Source organism: Geotrypetes seraphini, chromosome 19, assembly GCF_902459505.1.
Source record: "Geotrypetes seraphini chromosome 19, aGeoSer1.1, whole genome shotgun sequence".
Classification (NCBI taxonomy): Eukaryota; Metazoa; Chordata; class Amphibia; order Gymnophiona; family Dermophiidae; genus Geotrypetes; species Geotrypetes seraphini.
In genome coordinates, this window is record NC_047102.1 from 39,020,165 (window position 1) to 39,041,059 (window position 20,895).

General features: G+C 43.2%; 1 protein-coding gene across 7 annotated transcripts in view; it reads right to left on the reverse strand.

The window, feature by feature from the left end:
* The window catches only part of LOC117352258 (circularly permutated Ras protein 1-like), a 108,642-nt gene that overhangs the window by 10,885 nt on the left and 76,862 nt on the right, over nucleotides 1-20,895 (reverse strand). For all 7 annotated transcript variants that reach the window (XM_033928606.1, XM_033928607.1, XM_033928611.1 and 4 more), the window contains 5 exons: nucleotides 17,833-17,917; nucleotides 13,333-13,439; nucleotides 10,541-10,644; nucleotides 7,690-7,801; nucleotides 1,173-1,313 (listed from right to left, as the gene is read on the reverse strand). In XM_033928606.1, coding sequence (XP_033784497.1) covers nucleotides 1,173-1,313; nucleotides 7,690-7,801; nucleotides 10,541-10,644; nucleotides 13,333-13,439; nucleotides 17,833-17,917 — 549 coding nt within the window. The remainder of the gene's footprint in view (nucleotides 1-1,172; nucleotides 1,314-7,689; nucleotides 7,802-10,540; nucleotides 10,645-13,332; nucleotides 13,440-17,832; nucleotides 17,918-20,895) is intronic.

Sequence of the window (20,895 nt, forward strand, 5' to 3'; positions counted from 1 at the left end):
TGCGCGAAAGACTATATCCTCTTCTGTAGACTGGCAAAACGAATCCTTTCATACCGTAATTGCATTTCTAATGTGTGGTCAAAGCCACAAAAGTTAAGGCTTTGTAGTCTGGGCCAACTAAAACAGACTGGGAGCACTGCGCTGTTTTGGGGTATAATACGCTTGAGCTTTCCTGGAAATGTGAAATGCACCAGGAATGCAAAGATCACATTCAGCAGCTGGTAAACAAAAAAAAAGATAGGTTTCTAGATACCATAGAGCAGGGATCTCAAAGTCCCTCCTTGAGGGCCGCAATCCAGTCGGGTTTTCAGGATTTCCCTAATGAATATGCATGAGATCTACGTGCACGCACTGCTTTCAATGCATATTCATTGGGGAAATCCTGAAAACCCGACTGGATTGCGGCCCTCAAGGAGGGACTTTGAAACCCCTGCCATAGAGGGAATTCAGTAAATGGTGCTGAAACTTAGGCGTTGAGAAAGTCAGAACTAAGGGCCTGTTTTACAAAGACACGCCAGCGGCTGCACCAAAACCCATAGAGATTTAAAGGGCTTCGGGGATGTTGCCGCATGGCTTTGTAAAACAAGCCCTAAGTGCACATTTTGTTTTCGATTCGATTTGGCCTATAGAATTGATTATTCGATTCAATTTGATTCACTTTTCCCGCCCAATCAGGCGTTTTTTTTTTGTTTTTTTTTTCAAAATGGCCTGGCGGGTTTCTTTTGTAGCCTCTTCACCCACCCCACCCCCTTTGCCCTCTTCAACCCTACACAAGTGCTGTGCGGTAAGCAAAACAAAAAAGATTTTTCCTTTCTCTGGCCAGGATTCTCAAAAACCCACATTAAAAAGCGACGGTCGGCCAACGCAGCCGTTTTGATACCGAATCTAAAAACCCGAGATGTCCTTTAAAAAACCACGCACACCGATAAGATCGGCGGACAGCAGCGCAGATTTCCTACGTTTGCATTTGCCCATCACTGATGGGCACATGCGCAGAAAGACGCCGTTAAAACCCTCACCCAAGAAAGCACACTTCTTCAACTCCAGCCCACACTTGCATTTCAATCGCTCATCCATCCCCAAAGGATACGCACCATGGACGGCTGCTCCTCGCTCCTGCCCCTAGATTTGTCCCTGCTTCACATGACCCTGGAAAACAGATCTGTACTCACACAATCTTCTGAATGAATGCTTTCTGCGCAAGGATCTCTTTTTGCGCATCCTGGATTCGTCCTTCCATGGTAAGCCGGGCACTGATTTGAGCTGCGTGAACCCCCAGCACTGTGATATTGAGGCCATCTTCCACCAAAGAGCTGCAAGGTTACACAAATAAAAAGTAAAGAGTTTCGGCTCAAATCTTCATTATGTGACGACCAAATCTATGATTGGGCACCATCACGCAATGGTGCCGTTTGTAGATTTGCAGCTACCTCAAGCAGAGGTTGTGGAAATGTAGGCCAGGGTTTTCGAGACCTATATTTCTGGCACCTGTGTTTGATGTGAACGGCATCTAAGGAGGCACCTGAAGACACCTAAGGTTGTTTCTGGCATTAGCCATGACTATGTCGATCTTAGGCGTTTTAAGGCACGCTAGTCTATTTTTGTTTTAAAAAAATTTTTACATCATTTTTAAATGATTTTGTCTAACTTAAGGTAACCGTTTATACAATATGGGGCTCACAATCGAAACTTAAACATCTAAAAATCCACCCAAGTCGGCACTTGGATGACCTAAAAGACAGGTCGTCCAAATGTTGATAATCAAACCTATTTTTTGGACGTACTCAGGGACTTATTAGGCCTCTGAATGCTGCTGTGCACCCAGAGCTATAAGGGGCGTGTCTGAAGGAGTGGTTAGGGCAGGATGGGGGCCAACCTAGACTTAGTCGTCCTGCAGGGATAATCGAAGGTTTTATGAGACTTCCTGGACGGAACTTATACATTGTGACTTAGACGATGTTAAAACAAGTATAAGTGCCCAAAAGGTATCCAAAGTGACCAGTTAACCACTGCAGAGACAAAGTAAAGACGCCCCACACACTCCCCCAGTGGTCACCGACTCCCTCACACTCCCACAAAGATCAGAATAAACCTGGCTCCAGGTTTCAGGTTTAATAAGGATTTGATTGATCGCTTAATCAGAATTCTAAGCGATGTACATATCAGTAAAATTACAAAATTTAGGGAACAATACAACAAGCGACAAAAACTAAGTCTTGCAAGACTAATTATAAACTAACATTACAAACCCATTAAAACACAAGGAGAGGTAGGGGAAAGAAATACAAATTGATAGTAAGTAAGACATTCAAGGGAAAAACAAAAGGAAAGGAAAGATCAATATACTTCAGAGAAGCTATAAAGTGCAGTTAAAATAAGGCCACTAGACCGGCTTACTAATTATCGAATGCATCCTTTTTAATTTGCTCTTAAATCTATCCAAGTTGGGTTCTTCCCTTAAATAAATAAGGAGCGAGTTCCATGTTTGAGGGGCTGTGACAGAAAAAATGAATTGCCACCGAGTATTAATAATTTTAAGTGAGGGAATCAGTAGTTTATAAATAAAAGCAGGAGTTTTAGAAAGTAATGATTTGAGTGTAAGCAAACTTAATTTATATGTTATCCGGTGAGCTTTCTGAAGGAGAGGTGTCACATGATCGAACTTCCTGGCTTTCGATGTAAGTTTAATAGAAGCATTTTGAATAATCTGTAAACGTTTGATTTCATTTTGAGCTATTCCCTTAAATAGGGCATTGCAATAATCAAGTTTAGAAATCACCAAGGATTATAGGAGGACCCAGGCCCATAAGCCACTCTAACCACTACATTCATGGTGGAAAATGTGAGCCCACCTGCAACCATAAGGACTATTGGGGTTGTAGACAGGTGGGTATAGTGGGTTTGGGGGGACTCACCATAGCCTATAAAGGCATTCTGGTGAGATGCTTATGTGGTACCCTTTTTATGAAGTTCACAGCAGTGCCCTGTAAGGTGCCCCGCTGCTCTGTTGCTATGTCTGGGTGGCCAGTCCATCACAATGCTGGCTCCTCCCACGTCCAAATGACTTAGTCAAATTTTTGGTTGAAAATGTGGTATAAAGATAGACGTACTGGCGCTCTGGACGATCAATGGCCTGGACGTCCAGATAGACGATTTTCAGAAAAAAAAAATATTCTAGACATATTTTTTGAGAATGGACATTTTACCACTGCCGACTTTGAATATCTAGCATCATATGTCCGAATCGGACTTAGATGAGTTTTTAAAAAAATTTTGCCCCTCCACGAGTCTTATGGACTCTTTTACAAAGCTGCGCTAGCGGCTAAGCTGCGCTGATGGCCCCGAAGCCCGTAGAGATTTAAAGGGCTTTGGGGCTGTTGCCGTGCTGCTTTGTAAAAGAGGCCGTTAGTTGTTATTGAAACAGGTCTAGCTCCAAATGTTCTATTTTTTTGCCCTGTATGATTTTACAATGTTCATTTATCACAGAAAAATGTCCAAATTGTAAGCCTGCCCTAGTCCTGCCTCCAGCAGGCCTCCAGCAAGCTCCCTTGAGATTTAGATGAACTGCAAAGAAAAACATCTTAAAAATGAGTTTTCTAAAATAGCAATTTGAAAGTTTTTTGGGGTTTTTTTTTGGTTATTTTACAAAAAAAAACTACCTATCTGCCATTTTGTACCATTTTTTGGTACGTTTTTCGGTTCTGAAAATGAGCCCCTACTTGCAATTTTGAGCTGGACAATTTCTATAAGCTGCTTTGATATGGTTGTTACCTAGAAGGGTGGAAGATCAAATGTCATAAGTAAATAAAGTGAAAGAGTCTGAAAACTGTGAGCAGAGCCAGACGTATATATTTGAGGTTTAGGGGGGAATTCTTTTTTTTTACATTGCCCAGAACCAGCACTACATCTCTTTACCATGTGTGGAAAAAGCTGAGACACAGTCAGAGGGTTACACTCTGAGTCTCAGGTCTTCTTCCATCCTGACCAAGCGTGAGCCAAGCGGAGCAGCTAGGCTCAGTACAAAGATTCACCCATCACCGTTATCTGTAGTTGAAAGGCAGCAGCGGTAGCATTTAAGAATGAACCAAAAGGCACCAGAATTTGGGTGTGATGATGTTACACACTGAAGTTCAAATTACTATGCATTGTATTGAATTTAGCTATTAAGATCATCCTAAGTCATTGGAAAGATACTCCTACGATGGATTACATTTCCCCCTCCATCTTCGCAAATTCCATATCTACGGATTCGGTTATTCACGATTTTTGACCAAAAAATATATTTTTGGGGCTTTTTTTTAGCCCTGCATGCACCCCCCCTCCCCCTTAAGGCTTACCTGGTGGTCTAGCGGGTTTTCAGGCAGGAGCGGTCTTCTGACGCTCCTGCTCCGTGCAGATCGCTCACAGGAAATGGCTCGAGAGACTATGGGAGCTCAAGGCAGCCATTTCCTATGAGCGATCTGCACGGGGCAGGAGCGTGGGAAGATCGCTCCTGCCTGAAAACCCACTAGACCACCAGGTAAGGCTTAAGGGGGGGGGGGCTTACAGGGCTAAAAATAGCCGTGGGAAGCCAGGGATAAGGGCAGAACTGGCCCGAATATTATTCACGGTTTTTCCATATTCACAGGCCGGCTCTGCTCCTAACCCCTGCGAATATGGAGGCAGAAGTGTATATTGTTTGGTGGGATATAGTTTGTATCACAGCCAAATTTCAAAGGGCTGCAGCAGAAAAAAATAACAGCATAAGATCATTTAACAAAATAAGGGAACAACTTATAGAGTGCCGCCTTATGTCCTATTACATTTCATGTGTTTAATAAACATATTTATTAGCTTTTAAAGGTACTTTAATGTATATCCATGCTGCTTACTTTTGTATTTTATGATAGATATATGCTACTTTGTCACTGATACTTATTGTTTTATCTTGTTCTTCATGAGATTGTTAATTGTTATATGTATAGTGGTATTACACTTCTACCTCTGTATTCGCGGGGGTTAGGGGCAGAACCGACCCGCGAATATGGAAAATCAAGAATAATTTTTAGGGCCAACTCAGACCCATCTTCGCCTCCCTCCTGTGTCCCCAACCTTACCTGGTGGTCTAGCGGCAGACACAGAGGACATCCACAGCAGACCGGCAAATGGGCACCAATGGAAGTAGCAGACAGAAGCAGGATGTTGAGCTACCCTGTTTTCTGCACCATCTGCTATATGTATGACTACCTCCCCTCTGGGAAGTGGTCTTACGTATGCGCTCGATGCGGAGAACTGGAGAGCCTGAAGAAACAAGTCAGACTCCTGGAGGGCAGAATACTGCAACTGGAGGCACTTCAAGCAGTGGAGGAGGAAGACAGAGATGCAGAGAACATCAAGACAGAGGACACCATTGAGGAAGAAGTCCGAGAGCTGGAGAAGTTCATAGAGGAGGCCATGGAAAATCAACAGCAACAGTGGAACTGCCGAGAAACACCTACAGATAGTGTGGACCACCCGACGGGCAACCACCAGTAAGAAATGGGTGACACAGCAACAAGATCTGGAAACAGCAGAGAAAACACCCACAAGAAGACAAGTCCGGTGCAATCCAACGCCAGGATGAGAGAAAATGGATGTGAACGAAGGACACAGACCTACAGCTGGAGAGAAGGACATACACTGGGGACACGGACCTGCAGCTGGAGAATGAAGAGAAGACAGAGAGGACAGAAATCATCGTGGGGGACTCCATCATCAGACAAGTCAACAGCCACATAGCGGGAGGAAGACTGGATCGACTGGTGACCTGCCTACCGGGAACCATGGTAGAAGACATAGTGAGCCGCATCAACAGGATCATCGACAGTGTGGAAGAAGAAGATACAGCGGTGGTGATCCATGTGGGGACGAACAATGTGAGCAACAAGAACTACAACAGGGAAGTACTTTAGGACCAGTTCCGGATTCTAGGAAGGAAGCTGAAGACCAGAACGCAGAGGATAGCATTCTTGGAGATCCTGCCGGTACCCAGGGCCGACGAGAAGAGGCAGATGGAGCTGCAAGCAGTCAACAAATGGATGCAGCACTGGTGTGAGGAAGAAGGATTCCACTTCGTGCGCAACTGGATGACGTTCTGGGGGAAGAGCAAGCTATTCAGGAAGGACAGACTCCACCTCAGCACGAGGCTACTTGCAAGCATCATCAAGAGAGAAGTTGAGAAGTTTTTAAACTAGAAAGAAGGGGAAAGCTGACAGTCGACCGAGAAGATACTGTGCAGATCACAGGCAAGACACAGATCACAGGCAAGACAGATCGAAAGGGACACAAGAGGGAAGGAAATGCAAGAAAGGAACAGGCCGCAAACTCAAGTGTGTGTACACGAACGCAAGGAGCCTCAGGCATAAGATGGGAGAATTAGAAGCTATGGCACAAAAAGATAACGTGGACGTCATTAGCATCACGGAAACATGGTGGACTGAGGAAAACATCTGGGACACTGTGCTACCAGGATACAAACTATACCGAAGAGATAGAGTGGCTCATAAAGGTGGGGGCATTGCCATATACGTCAAAGAGGGATTTGAATCTACTGGAGAGAACACGCCACAACAGACGGATAAGTTAGAGTCTCTATGGGTCAAAATTCTGGGAACAAATGGACTGGAAATGAAGACCGGCATCTACTACCGACCCCCAGGGAAGTCCGAAGAAATTGATGGAGAAATGACGGATGAAATTAAACGTAACTGCAAGGGAGGCAACACAGTTATCATAGGTGACTTCAACTATCCGGGATAGACTGGAACATAGGCACCTCCGGCTGTGCTAGGGAGACCAAGTTCCTGGATGCTGTAGGCGATTGCTTCCTGGAACAACTTGTCAAGGAAAATACAAAAGGAAATGCAATTCTGGCCTTAATTCTAAATGGACTATGAGGACGGCACAAGTAGAAGGGACACTGGGAAACAGTGATCACAACATGATCCGCTTCGACCTGGACACAGGGGCGAAACATCAGCCATGGCACTGAACTTCCGAAAAGGGAATTACGAAGGGATGAGACTCACGGTGGGGAAGAGGATAAGCACTGTAAAAACACAAGAGCAAGCTTTGCCCCTTTTTAAAGACACAGTCACCGAGGTGCAAAATCTATATATACCACATATTAACAAGGGATCCAAGAGGAAAAAGAACAAGGAACCGGCGTGGCTCACTGTAAAGGTGAAAGAAGCGATCAGAGCCAAGAAAACTTTGTTTAAGGAATGGAAAAGGTCTAGAATGGACAAAAACTGGAATAAGCACAAACAACATCAACGCAGGTGCCATAGGGTGGTTCTGAGCTCTTTGGGGAGAATGGGATAGACATTATAGTGCATAGCTTACAGTATCTGTAAGTGAAGCACATAACTAGGAGATCTGGCCATTGTCTGAATATGCTCCGCCCATGTATAGGCCATTTTGAATTTAAGTGGTAAAAGACTTGTGTGTATAAGTTATAGAATAGTGCCAAGCACTTTCATGCATAACTTGATTGCACAATCAGAGCCTAACTTTAGGTGCTAAATGATGAGGAATGCTTCTACCTTTCAAGCAATAGAAACTGTCTAATCAGCTGTGGATATTTTCTCCTACCACTAGATGGAGTTGATTACAGTGTTGTCAGAAATGGCTTCCTCGCTGCACCCAGCTTCCATCTCTGGAAGTTCTCACCTGTTAGTTGTAATTTTCTTTTCTTGGGTGATAATGCGACAGGCGTTTCTGTGATCTCGAGTTTTGAACTCCACCTGCAGCTGGAACGGAACCATTTCTCTTTCTTGAATAGCTGCCAATGGATACAGACAGCAGTCAAGGTTTGGTGAAAAATTAACTAGCTGGCAACTTAGAAATGATGAACAAGGTCAAGAGATCTAACAGGCAGAAAATTCCAGGGGGGTCAATTGTCAAGAAACGTCAGTGATTCACTTAGATGTCAAAATCTGAGTAGGGTAGATGAACAGTTCTGTACAGCTTTAAAAAAGCTATTCATGTTAGCAAAACTTACTGATCTATGAAGGAACAGACTTATAGGAACAATTCTTGATGCAGGCACTTTGCCAAAACACAGCCCGTGTTGGGCCCTGTAATAAATTTAGATGCTAATCCAACCTTGGATGTCTGTTGTGCGCTTTTCACTTGGCTTGGTTTCTTGTGCTTTGAACTCCCTCTCTCCTGTTGGAATCAGTTTTTACCGTGTCAATACAAATGACAGTCCATCCACTGTATGTATTTTCCCTTTGAAAATTAGTGCAAACACTAGTCTCCCATGCCATTTTATGTCATTTTCAACCTGAAATAACAGATAAACCACCAAAATATTTTCCCTATGTCATCAACAGTGGGCACTATTGATGATATTGGCCCCTTGAAATGATTTTTTTGTCAACAAAATGAAAAATCTCATGCATACACCTAGCAAGAACTGTGGCTATAAAGTACATACATGTGGATTTTGTGTGAATGTAAGCACAATCAATCAAATTTGGACAAGTGCAGTGGGGATGACCAACGCAGATGAACCGAGTTCAGAATAAACAAGTCTTTAATTGGTCACTTGATTGAAGATAAAAACCAAAGGCATACGTATTTTGACTCACAGGCCTTCATCAGGAATCCTGACTTACACTGCAGGACTTACTTTTGACCCTAAAGTTAAAAGGGGATAGATTCTGTACAAACGTAAGGAAGTTCTTCTTCACCCAGAGAGTGGTAGAAATCTGGAACGTTCTTCCAGAGGCTGTTATAGGGGGAAACACCCTTCAGGGATTCAAGAAAAGGTTAGATAAGTTCCTGCAGGACCAGAACATATGCAGGTAAGGCTAGACTCAAATAGTGCACTGGTCTTTGACCTAAGGGCCACCATGTGAGCGGACTGCTGGGCACGATGGATCACTGGTCTGACCCAGTTCTTATGTACTGTACAGTACAGTGGTTTTTGTATATGTATTGTCACTGACTGTGGTGTATCTTACTGTTATACAACAGATTCATGATGAAAGCTTGTGAGCCAAAACATGGCTGTATTGGTTCTTTATGCCTTTGGTTTTTATCTTCACTCAGATGACCAATTAAAAACTTGTTTATTCGGAACCTCGTTCAACTGTGTTGGTCATTCCCCCTATACTTGCCTGTCCTAAATTTCAGTGCCCATAATTAGGTATCTACAAATCATTTGCCTAGATTTTGTCTTAGTGCACGATAACCCATGTATTATCTATTTTTCAGAAATAATATTTGGAGGGGACATGGCATGGATGGAGAATGGAAGTGGAAACATTAACCAGCAAGCATGCTAGAACTAGCACCTGTGGCTCAGTGGTTAAAGGTATTGCTTCTATTGTCCACAGGCCATGAGTTCAAATTCCTATTTTAACACATTGCCAGAGATTATGGTAAGAGTGGATAGCATAGCTGGTTTTAAGAAAGGTTTGGACAAGTTCCTGGAGTAAAAGTCCATAGTCTGTTACAGGGGAATCCACTGCTTGCCCTGGATCGGTTGCATGGAATGGTGCTACTCCTTGGGTTTTGGCCAGGAACTAGTGACCTGGATTGGCCACCGTGAGAACGGGCTCCATTGGTCTGAGCCAGTAAGGCTATTCTTATGTTCACTTAGCATAGGGTTACCAGATTTTTACTCCTGTAAAATCTGGACCCATAGCCCCGTCTCCAGTTCTATCCAGTCCTGCTCCATTATACCTACATCACGACCCCCAGCCTCGCCCCCCCCCTCCCCTCAAGCTTTTCTCATCCTTGGGATTGCATCAGGAGGGCATCTGCACATGCATTGAATATCAACAGTGCCCTTTAATTCCCATTTCTTCCCCAACTCTGTCCCTGGACTGCTAAAGTCAGAGCCCTGTAAGTAGCACTGTATGGTTACATGCTGCTGAATACTGGATCCCCCAGACATTTTGGATTTCATTTCAAATAAATGCACATCCTTAGTGCCTTATCAGTCCTTCTGTCTGTGGAAAACATGTTAGAGCATAAGAATATAAGAATTGCCATAATGGGACACACAGAAAGTCCATCAAGTTCATATTATGTTTCCAGCAGTCTCCATACCAGGTCACAAGTACCTAGCAATATACCATAAGAGTAAAACAAACCAGAGAAAATATTTATTTACTTGATGTGCAATTAAACTCTGGAATTTGTTGCCAGAAAATGTGGTGAAAGCAGTCAGCTTAGCAGAGTTTAAAAAAAATATAGTTTGGATAATTTCCTAAATGAAAAGTCCATAAGCCATTATTAAGGGGGATGGGACTTCAAAATACTGCTTTTTCCATGTGGTTTACACAATCAAAGTAGTTTATACGGGGCAGTGAAGGGTTAAGTGACTGGCCCAGAGTCACAAGGAGCTGCAGTGGGAATTGAACTCACAACCTCAGGGTGTGGAGGCAGCTGCTCTAACCACTAGGCCACTTCTCTGCTTATTTCTAGGATACCCAGCACAAACTCTGTTTTACTCTTACTTGTGACCTGGGTTGGCCACTGTTGGTGTTTCTATGTAGATCAGACTTACTCTGCTCCTTGATTCCAAATTCAAATGTGATTTCTGTATCTCTAGCTACGTTCCCAATGTCCTTAAGCAGTTTATTCCTAGTGTGCTTTTCATGTCGAAAATACCTAGCAGAGAAAAGGAAAGAGCCAATGAAAGAAATGGGGTTGCAAATCCTGCAAATGTTTATGAATGAGAAGCATTGACTAGAGAATGACACAGGCACAAATTTTTCCCTGTCAATTTTCCCATCCCATCCCCGCAGGTTTTGTCACTGTCCCTATCCCTGGCCCATTCCTGTAAGCTATGCATTAACCGCACAAGCCTCGAACACGATTTTAAAGGGTTGGAGGCTTGTGCAGATGAGGATGGAGCTTAGGCATTGGTGGAATGAGGCATTATGACATCACAATCTCAGCTCTAGAATGTTGCTACTTAGGATTTTAAAGGGTTTGAGGCTTGGGCAGATGAGGACGGAGCTTAGGCATTGGTGGAATGAGGCATTATGACATCACAATCTGAGCTCTGGAATGTTCCTACTTATGATTTTAAAGGGTTTGAGGCTTGTGCAGATGAGGACGGAGCTTAGGCATTGGTGGAATGAGGTATTATGACATCACAATCTGAGCTCTAGAATGTTGATACTTATGATTTTGTGCAGATGAGGACAGAGCTTAGGCATTGGTGGAATGAGGCATTATGACATCACAATTTAAGATCTAGAATGTTGCTTATGATTTTAAAGTGTTTGAGGCTTAGGCATTGGTGGAATGAGGCATTATGACATCACAATCTGAGCTCTAGAATGTTGCTACTTAGGATTTTAAAGTGTTTGTGGCTTGCGCAGATGAGGACGGAGCTTGCAGGGATGGGGCAGGGACAGGAAAAGAACTCATGGGGACGGGAAAATGAGTTCCCCCAGGGACGGGGAAAAATTTGTCCCCGTGTCATTCTCTAGCATTGGCTTCAATGCTCCTTTTCTGCAGTATGTAAGGGAGCATGTCTGGAGCAATGTATCTCACCAGTTCTAGAAATCATAAAGGCATTTACCAAACTAGGAAATTTGGGGTTTTAGATTTGGAGCAGCCAAACAGTTGTAGCAATACTTCCCTTTTGGTGCTCTGAAACCCCTGATGCAACCCGTGTACGGGAAAACATGGTCTATGTCGGGCATTGTTAAATAAAGGACTTTTTTCTAGATATTGGACTTGGATCTCTTCCTTTCTGCATCTGTTTCATTGGAGAACTGTGTAGCCTCTTGTTGTCGTTTGCACATATTTTGTGAAATATGCAAGTCTTACCTGCATACATATGTACAAAGGTGCCTCAGCACTGATGCAATTTTCTGGGGTACAGAGCAGCACATGTGTTACTTTTATAGAATAATAGAAAATTAATTCCCAATATAGTATCTATTCATACATGTTGGACCATCAGAATCTCTCCAGTACAAAAAATATTCCTCTAGGGATGAAATGACCTTCCAGTTCCTTTTCATCATTGAGGCCCCCTTATATCAAGCTGCGTTAGGGGTTTTTTATCGCCAGCCGCTGCAGTAAACGTTCTGACGCTCATAGGAATTCTAGGAATCGGAGCTTTTACTGCTTGATAAAAGGGAGGGAGGAGGCCTTAATTATTATTATTATAAAGTTTCTAAGTTTAACAAAATTGACTTACTTTCAGAAATCATAGGTAACAGAGAGACTCTACTCAAACGGCAACATCTTTGGAAGTTATATTCAGAGACCTCCACCCTGATGCAGCGAGATGCGAAACATGATTATGTTGGATTTCTGAAAATAAGTCTTTTGTTGAATTTAGAAAATTTATCATGATAATAATTAAATGATGGGCTTATGAGGAACTGAAAGGCCATTTTCTACCTAGAAGAATATTTTTGGTACTAGCCAGATTCTGATGGTCCAACATCTATGAACAGATACTATTTGGAAAATTGATTTTGAATTTTTGTATGTAAGTTTCCCCTTAAGAAATTACTTAGAATACTATAGCTATAGATACAGAGACCTTTATAGAATAGGCCCAACTATGAGGGGCCGCTAAAAAGTTCTCAGTTCAACCAAGAAGAGAATGATGTGGAGCCATGAAACTTGCATGTTATTCCACACTTTTCATTTCAAAAATGTGGAATAACTTGTTTCATGGCTCCACATCATGAATGTTTATTTGAATGGAAACCACTTGGAGTATAGGCGGTACATAAATTTTTAAATAAATAAAAATTATTGGTTGGGCTGAGAACTTTTCAGTGGTCCCTCATATTGTGATGTCATAATGCTTCATTCCACCAATGCCTAAGAGCCAACCTCATGGATGATGTCACAATGGCTTGGCTTTCCTATACTTGTGCTCATTTACTAGATGCATTTGCCTCATTGAAACGAGAAGTGCGGAATAACTTGTAAGTTTCACGACTCTACATCATTCTCTTCTTGGTTGGGCTGAGAATTTTTCAGTGGCCCCTCGTACTGTTCTACCACTACTAATCATTGCTGAGTCACATAAGAGACAGCCCCTGTTCAGTACAACGTAAAATCTCTTCAAGATGGGTAAACAGAACGAAGAAAAAATTAGGGGATTTCGTTTTTTATGGGAATAACTAAAACAACATGGGTAGTAAATGGGTTAATAAGGGATTCAGCCAGAAAAGAGTGGGCTTACAGCCAATACATAAACAGGGCCCTCCTAGTATACACTGAATTTCGTGTTTTTAAAAGTTGCGTTGGGTATACAGGTGGCATCCTAATCTTTCTACTCCCAGGTAGGTTGATTTTCATTAAGTCTTGCTAACTTACATGCCTTTGGGAATGAAAAAACGGAGTTTCACATTTGTTGCCATGACATCATCATCTAGAATGGTCTGAATTTCATGGGATAAATTTCCAGGATTAACAATATTCACCTGAAGAAAGAATACAGGATAAGAATCAGGGCTGGCACAGCCATTAGAAAAGACTAACACATTTGTCTTGCAAAGCAGTCTCTGGAGGGTTGAGAGAGGGCAGCGAAGACCAGCTGAAGTCAAAGCAAAACGATCCTGACAACACACAAACTCAATCGGTATTTTATGTGAAGGTTATGGCTCCATCATTTTTTTTTATTATTGTTATTTAAAATATTTCTAATCCGCTTAATAAACTAAGCGGCTCACAATATCGCATTCATAATATCATTAGACAAAACTCCATTCATCAGACTTTACAAAGCCACACTTAAAATTCTAGCCCTGCTACGAAGGAATCAGAATTCAACACCAACTTTTCTTCTAGATCAGGCTCCACCATCTCACTTCTAGGCCTTGATTACGTAATATCTGAGATTACTGTGATTATGCTCTGACTGTTCTAATTGTTAAAAACCAAGTTGTTTGTCGACGCCTATATGTAGAGGCAATCACAATTTAGGATATGCGTGAATCTTATGACATCAGTACCTTCTGTAATGGTTCTTGAAGTCTATAAATGGTCAGTTTGATAACTATCTATGTCTTGAATATACTGTGTGTTGAAAGAGAGTTGATGTTTGTTAGGTCTTGAGATGCAGTTATGAATGTTTATTTTAATGGAAACCGCTTAGAGTATAGGCGGTATATAAATTTTTAAATAAATAAATATCAATTAAAAGCCAGGACAAAGAAGTATGTTTTAAGCAATTTACTGAATTGTAAAACATTGCCACAGAATCGTTTTGCTCCAGGTATCTCATTCCATAAAACTGGACCTGCAACTGAAAAACAAGATTTTCTAATATGGTCAATAGAATAGATATTATAGCTATTCTTAGGACCTACACATCTTTCTGAACCATCAATGTGCTGGTAGACCAGTGTCTTGCAAACTTTCTGGTCGGTGGCACACTAAATTCAGTGCCTCGGCCGGAAGACACCCAGAAGTGCGCGGACGTCCATGCGATGATGTCATGTGTATGTGTGACATCATCACGTCAATGTCTTCACATGTGTGGAGGCCCATCAGGCCGTGACCCGCTTCAGTGGAAGGATCCGGGAGGTGCGGGGAGAGGAGGAGAGACGCCGGCCAGGAAGAGAGTCATCTGCACCGGCTGACTTGCTACAGGACATGCCTCTCGTCACAAGAGGCACATCCTGTAGGAGTCAACTGGCGTGGATGACTCTCCTCTTCGCCAGTGTGTCATGGCACACCAGAAATCTCAGGAGGCACACTGGTGTGCCACAGCACACAGTTTGCGATACACTGTGATACACTATACGAATTACAAAGTTCCGGGCATGGTGAATTAAGGCCCCCTGGTGCTGGCACTTGCCAAAACACAGTTGTGCTGGGTCATATTAATAAATCGGTCCCAATAGCGTGTCTCTTCTGACATCTTTATTTCCTTCTGGCCATCTCCAATTTTCAAATAGCTCATTTCCCTGGATAAATGAATTTTGGAAACTGCCCTCACGGGTTTGATATTTTAAAAGCAGGCTATCTTGGGGAGGGAGGAGAGTAAGGTCTCATATTGGTACTAGATCTCAATAAATTAAAAACTTGTATTGAAAAGACACGCACTGCCAAGAATAACTGCAAATTGTAACCTGTCTACTATATAATATGTATGTTTATCCTGTAAGCCATTCTGAGCTCTTTGAGGACAAAGGGATAGAAAACCAATTAATTCAATAAATTGGGAGGGGTGTAAACCTGAAGATTTGCCTAGGGCACCCAATACCCTAATAAGAATGGATCCATTATTTGAGCTCTAGAATCCTGGAGGTTTTATAGGGTTTGTCTGCACAAGAAATTGGTGATTATCCTGGTTCATGTAGGTAGCTGGCATTCATCCAATAATGCTGAACCGTCTCTAGCGATTTCCCTTCACCCTATATTCCACGGACTCAAGGGATTGACAATGCCATAAGTTGCTCCGATTCTAAGAGCTGCAAGTATATATTATGTATGTTAACCTGTAACCCGTTCTTAACTCTTTGGGGAAAGAGGGATAGAAAACGAATTAGAAAGGTTGAAGTGTTTCCTACGGTTGTTCAAACACTTGTTGATCTGCACCACTTTCAGTAGTTGGAAGAGAATTTGTGCCTCTCTACTGCACTCATATTTCCTCTCCCTTGTCAGAAGGAGGAGATTTGCTCTACACTCTTAATATATTCTAATATGCTTCTATCTACCCAACTAATACTAAAATGCTTCCATTTAACCAACACTAGTGGAGTCCCTCAGGGTTCGGTGCTGGGGCCAATCCTGTTCAATATGTATGTGAGTGACATTGCTGAAGGGTTAGAAGGAAAAGTGTGCCTTTTTGCAGATGATACCAAGATTTGTAACAGAGTAGACACCGAAGAGGGAGTGGAAAATATGAAAAAGGATCTGCAAAAGTTAGAGGAATGGTCTAATGCCTGGCAACTAAAATTCAATGCAAAGAAATGCAGAGTAATGCATTTGGGGATTAATAATAGGAAGGAACCGTATATGCTGGGAGGAGAGAAGCTGATATGCACGGACGGGGAGAGGGACCTTGGGGTGATAGTGTCCGAAGATCTAAAGGCGAAAAAACAGTGTGACAAGGCAGTGGCTGCTGCCAGAAGGATGCTGGGCTGTATAAAGAGAGGCATAGTCAGTAGAAGGAAGAAGGTGTTGATGCCCTTGTACAGGTCATTGGTGAGGCCCCACTTGGGGTATTGTGTTCAGTTTTGGAGACCGTATCTGGCGAAAGACGTAAGAAGACTTGAGGCGGTCCAGAGGAGGGCGACGAAAATGATAGGAGGCTTGCACCAGAAGACGTATGAGGAGAGACTGGAAGCCCTGAATATGTATACCCTAGAGGAAAGGAGAGATAGGGGAGATATGATTCAGACGTCAAATATTTGAAGGGTATTAACGTAGAACAAAATCTTTTCCAGAGAAAGGAAAATGGTAAAACCAGAGGACATAATTTGAGGTTGAGGGGTGGTAGATTCAGGGGCAATGTTAGGAAATTCTACTTTACGGAGAGGGTAGTGGATGCCTGGAATGCACACCCGAGAGAGGTGGTGGAGAGTAAAACTGTGACTGAGTTCAAAGAAGCGTGGGATGAACACAGAAGATTTAGAATCAGAAAATAATATTAAAGATTGAACTAGGCCAGTTACTGGGCAGACTTGTACGGTCTGTGTATGGCCGTTTGGAGGAGGATGGGCAGGGAAGGGCTTCAATGGCTGGGAGGGTGTAGATGGGCTGGAGTAAGTCTTAACAGAGATTTTGGCAGTTGGAACCCAAGCTCAGTACCGGGTAAAGCTTTGGATTCTTGCCCAGAAATAGCTAAGAAGAAAAATAAAATAAAATAAAATTTTTTTTAAACTGAATCAGGTTGGGCAGACTGGATGGACCATTCGGGTCTTTATCTGCCGTCATCTACTATGTTTCTATGTCACTTAAAATCTCGACAACTCTTTGGAAATTCTTATGTAACTCTTACGACATCTCTTATGCTATTCCTGTAAACTTTTATGTAATCCGCCTTGAACCGCAAGGTATTGGCAGAACAGAAATGGCTAATGTAATGTTATTGAGGCTGACGGTGCCTCTGGGGAGTCTCCTTTGCATTGGAAGAGGATGTATTTCACCGAGAGAGCCTTATTCAACAGGTCTGTCTGGCTAACTCTTGGAATTATATGGGCTCAGATCTCCCCTCTGCATGATGCATACAGTACATTTGGGGCTCGTTTTACAAAGGTGCGCTAGCGTTTTTAACGCACGCACCAGATTAGCGCATGCTAGCCGAAAATCTACCGCCTGCTCAAAAGGAGGTGGTAGTGGCTAGCGCGCGGCAATTTAGCACGCGCTATTCCGCACATTAAGGCCCTAGCTCGGCTTTGTAAAAGGACCTCTTGACCTGGGTACCTATAACCTGGACAAAATTAATCTGGCCAAAAGGAGGCAGCGCTGAGAGTGCTTATAGGGCACAGTTTTATTTCAACTATTCAGCGCTGGCTAGCTGAAGTTATTCGAGTATCTCAGACTGGCCAAATAGAAAACCTTCCACCAAATATTCATCCTGAAAATATTTGAACTAAATAGCCAATTGAAATTAACCAAAGTTATTTGATTAACTTTACCCATCAGTGAACCACTGAACAGGGAACTCAATTTGACTTGTAGAGGGCCAATCCTTCTCCGTCACCTGAGGTGGCAGTATTCATTGTTCCGTGAGCTTTAATTTGGCCTTTGCCTTCGAAATCATTCCACAGTTTAGTATGTGAATGCATATTGTGTGTGTGTAAGAGGCTTGCCCTAGACTTGAAGTTACTAGGAAAATGAGTCACTTGATTATTTAATACCTACCCTGCCTCCTGTACGATCTGCCAGTTTCCCCACCTCCATCAGTCTGCAATTAGTGCCTTCAAATGTCAGAATGGAAACAATCACGCTGGGGGGAAAAAAAAGACAGCACCCACATGAAAACCACATCCTATGCCAACTCACAAAACACAGAAGATGTTACCTAGCAAGACTGGCTTGATTTCTGGGAAAGAACTCTTGTGACTGGGGCTCGACAGAAGACTGAATACTTTCTATTTCGTTAGTGTGATTCCTAACTGAGATACTACACATGAGGGTGGTTTATAGAAAGGCCAAGGTCTTTAGTCTTTTGCATATGCTTCAGGCCACTTCGTGCAATGAGCCTACATTAGGCTACTGATGGCTCATGCAGGATATGGGTGGGAATGCACACATAGAGCTCATTCTGATGTGCTGCTGGAAATCTGTGGTATCCTGCAGATGGAACCAGCCTTCATCATGCACCCCCTTCCAGGAGTGGCTCTTGGCCCACCCCTTCCATTATTTCATCTCCCTCACCAAGCATCTCCCCTTCCATGCTCTCCCCTAGTCCTGCATCTCCTTTTCCACCCCCTTCCAGGAGTGGCTCTTGGCCCATTCCTCCCATTGTTTCATCTCCCTCACCAAGCATCTCCCCTTCCCTTCCATGCTCTCCCCTAGTCCTGCATCTCCTTTTCCACCCCCTTCCAGGAGTGGCTCTTGGCCCATTCCTCCCATTGTTTCATCTCCCTCACCAAGCATCTCCCCTTCCCTTCCATGCTCTCCCCTAGTCCTGCATCTCCTTTTCCACCCCCTTCCAGGAGTGGCTCTTGGCCCATCCCTCCCATTGTTTCATCTCCCTCACCAAGCATCTCCCCTTCCCTTCCATGCTCTCCCCTAGTTCTGCATCTCCTTTTCAACCCCCTTCCAGGAGTGGCTCTTGGCCCACCCCTTCCATTATTTCATCTCCATCACCAAGCATCTCCCCTTCCCTTCCATGCTCTCCCCTAGTCCTGCATCTCCTTTTCCACCCCCTTCCAGGAGTGGCTCTTGGCCCACCCCTTCCATTATTTCATCTCCCTCACCAAGCATCTCCCCTTCCCTTCCATGCTCTCCCCTAGTCCTGCATCTCCTTTTCCACCCCCTTCCAGGAGTGGCTCTTGGCCCACCCCTTCCATTATTTCATCTCCCTCACCAAGCATCTCCCCTTCCCTTCCATGCTCTCCCCTAGTCCTGCATCTCCTTTTCCACCCCCTTCCAGGAGTGGCTCTTGGCCCATCCCTCCCATTGTTTCATCTCCCTCACCAAGCATCTCCCCTTCCCTTCCATGCTCTCCCCTAGTCCTGCATCTCCTCTTCCACCCCCTTCCAGGAGTGGCTCTTGGCCCATCCCTCCCATTGTTTCATCTCCCTCACCAAGCATCTCCCCTTCCCTTCCATGCTCTCCCCTAGTCCTGCATCTCCTTTTCCACCCCCTTCCAGGAGTGGCTCTTGGCCCACCCCTTCCATTATTTCATCTCCATCACCAAGCATCTCCCCTTCCCTTCCATGCTCTCCCCTAGTCCTGCATCTCCTCTTCCATGTCCAGCATCTGTCCCTTCCCCACCTACTCCTCACCTCCCCCTCCCCAGACTGCCAACATCTCCTGTTTACCTCTAACCTCTCAAATCAGGGCAACATTACATTAAATTACACATTGGTTGCTTATATACCGTATTAGCCACATGAGTTTAAAGCAGTTTACAAGACCAAAGAGACCAATAAAATGCGAGATGATTGCAAATAAGTCAAATGCCACCTAACAATGAATAAACTTCTGAAATAGAAATGACTTTAGCCAACTTCAAAACATTGAATAATGAAGTCACTAATCTTCTCTGTTCAGGGAGAGGATGCCACCATTTGACAGATAGGTAAGAAAATAGTTTTGATAGAGGAGATTTATATATAGCTTTATTAACAATTTTTGGGGGGGTTCCTGTGTAATAAGTGTTCTTTCTTAATTACCTATGCCACAAAAGTATAGAAAATGACTATCATCCTCCTCAAACTGCTTTTTGTGATCAGGACATTGATATTTTGAAATTTACCTTTTTTGCAGATCATTCCAGGTCGATTCCAAGCTGAGTAAACTTGGGGAATTTTTTACTAAGGCGCAAACATCCAGCAGATGTATTTTGCTCTGTATGCGGCCAGTTTATCAAGAGGGAAAAAGTATTCCTTAAGAAGATAAAAATTACCATACTGGGACAGACTGAAGGTCCATTAAGCCCAGGATCCTGTTTCCAACAGTGGCCCACCCAGGTCCTAAGTGCCAAGCCGTCTCAACAATGGCCTATGGACTTCTCTTTAAGAAATGATCCAAACCTTTTTTAAACCCGCTAAGCTAACTGATTTCTCTGGCAACATATTCCAGAATTTAATTATACGTTGTGTGAAGAAATATTTTCTCCAGCTTGTTTTAAATCTACTACTTAGTAGCTTCATCCCATGTCCTCTAGTCCTAGTATTTTTGGAAAGAGTGAACAAGCGATTCACATCTACCCTTTCTACTCCATTCATTATTTTATAGACCTTTATTATATCACCCCCAAGCCATTTCTTCTTCAAGCTGAAGAGCCCTAACCGCTTTAGCCTTTCCTCCTAGGGAAGTTATCCCATCCATTTTATCATTTTTGTCACTGTTCTCTGTACCTTTCCTAATTCTGCTATATCTTTTTTGAGATATGGCGACCAGAACTGCACACAATATTCAAGGAGTGGCCGTACCATAAAGTGATACACGGGTATTATAACATTTTCATCTTAGTTTTCCGTTCCTTTCCTGATAATTCCTAACATTCTATTTGCTTTCTTAGCAGCTGAAGGTTTCAACGCATCCTCAACAATGACACCTAGATCCTTTTCCTGGGCTGTGACTCCTAACACAGAACCCAGCATCACATAGCTGTAGTTCGGGTTCCTCTTTCCCACATGCATCACTTTGAACTTGCTCACATTAAACGTCATCTGCCATTTTGATGTCCAGTTTTCCAGTCTCTCGAGGTGCTCTTGCAATTTTTCACAGTCCTCATTCAATTGAACAACT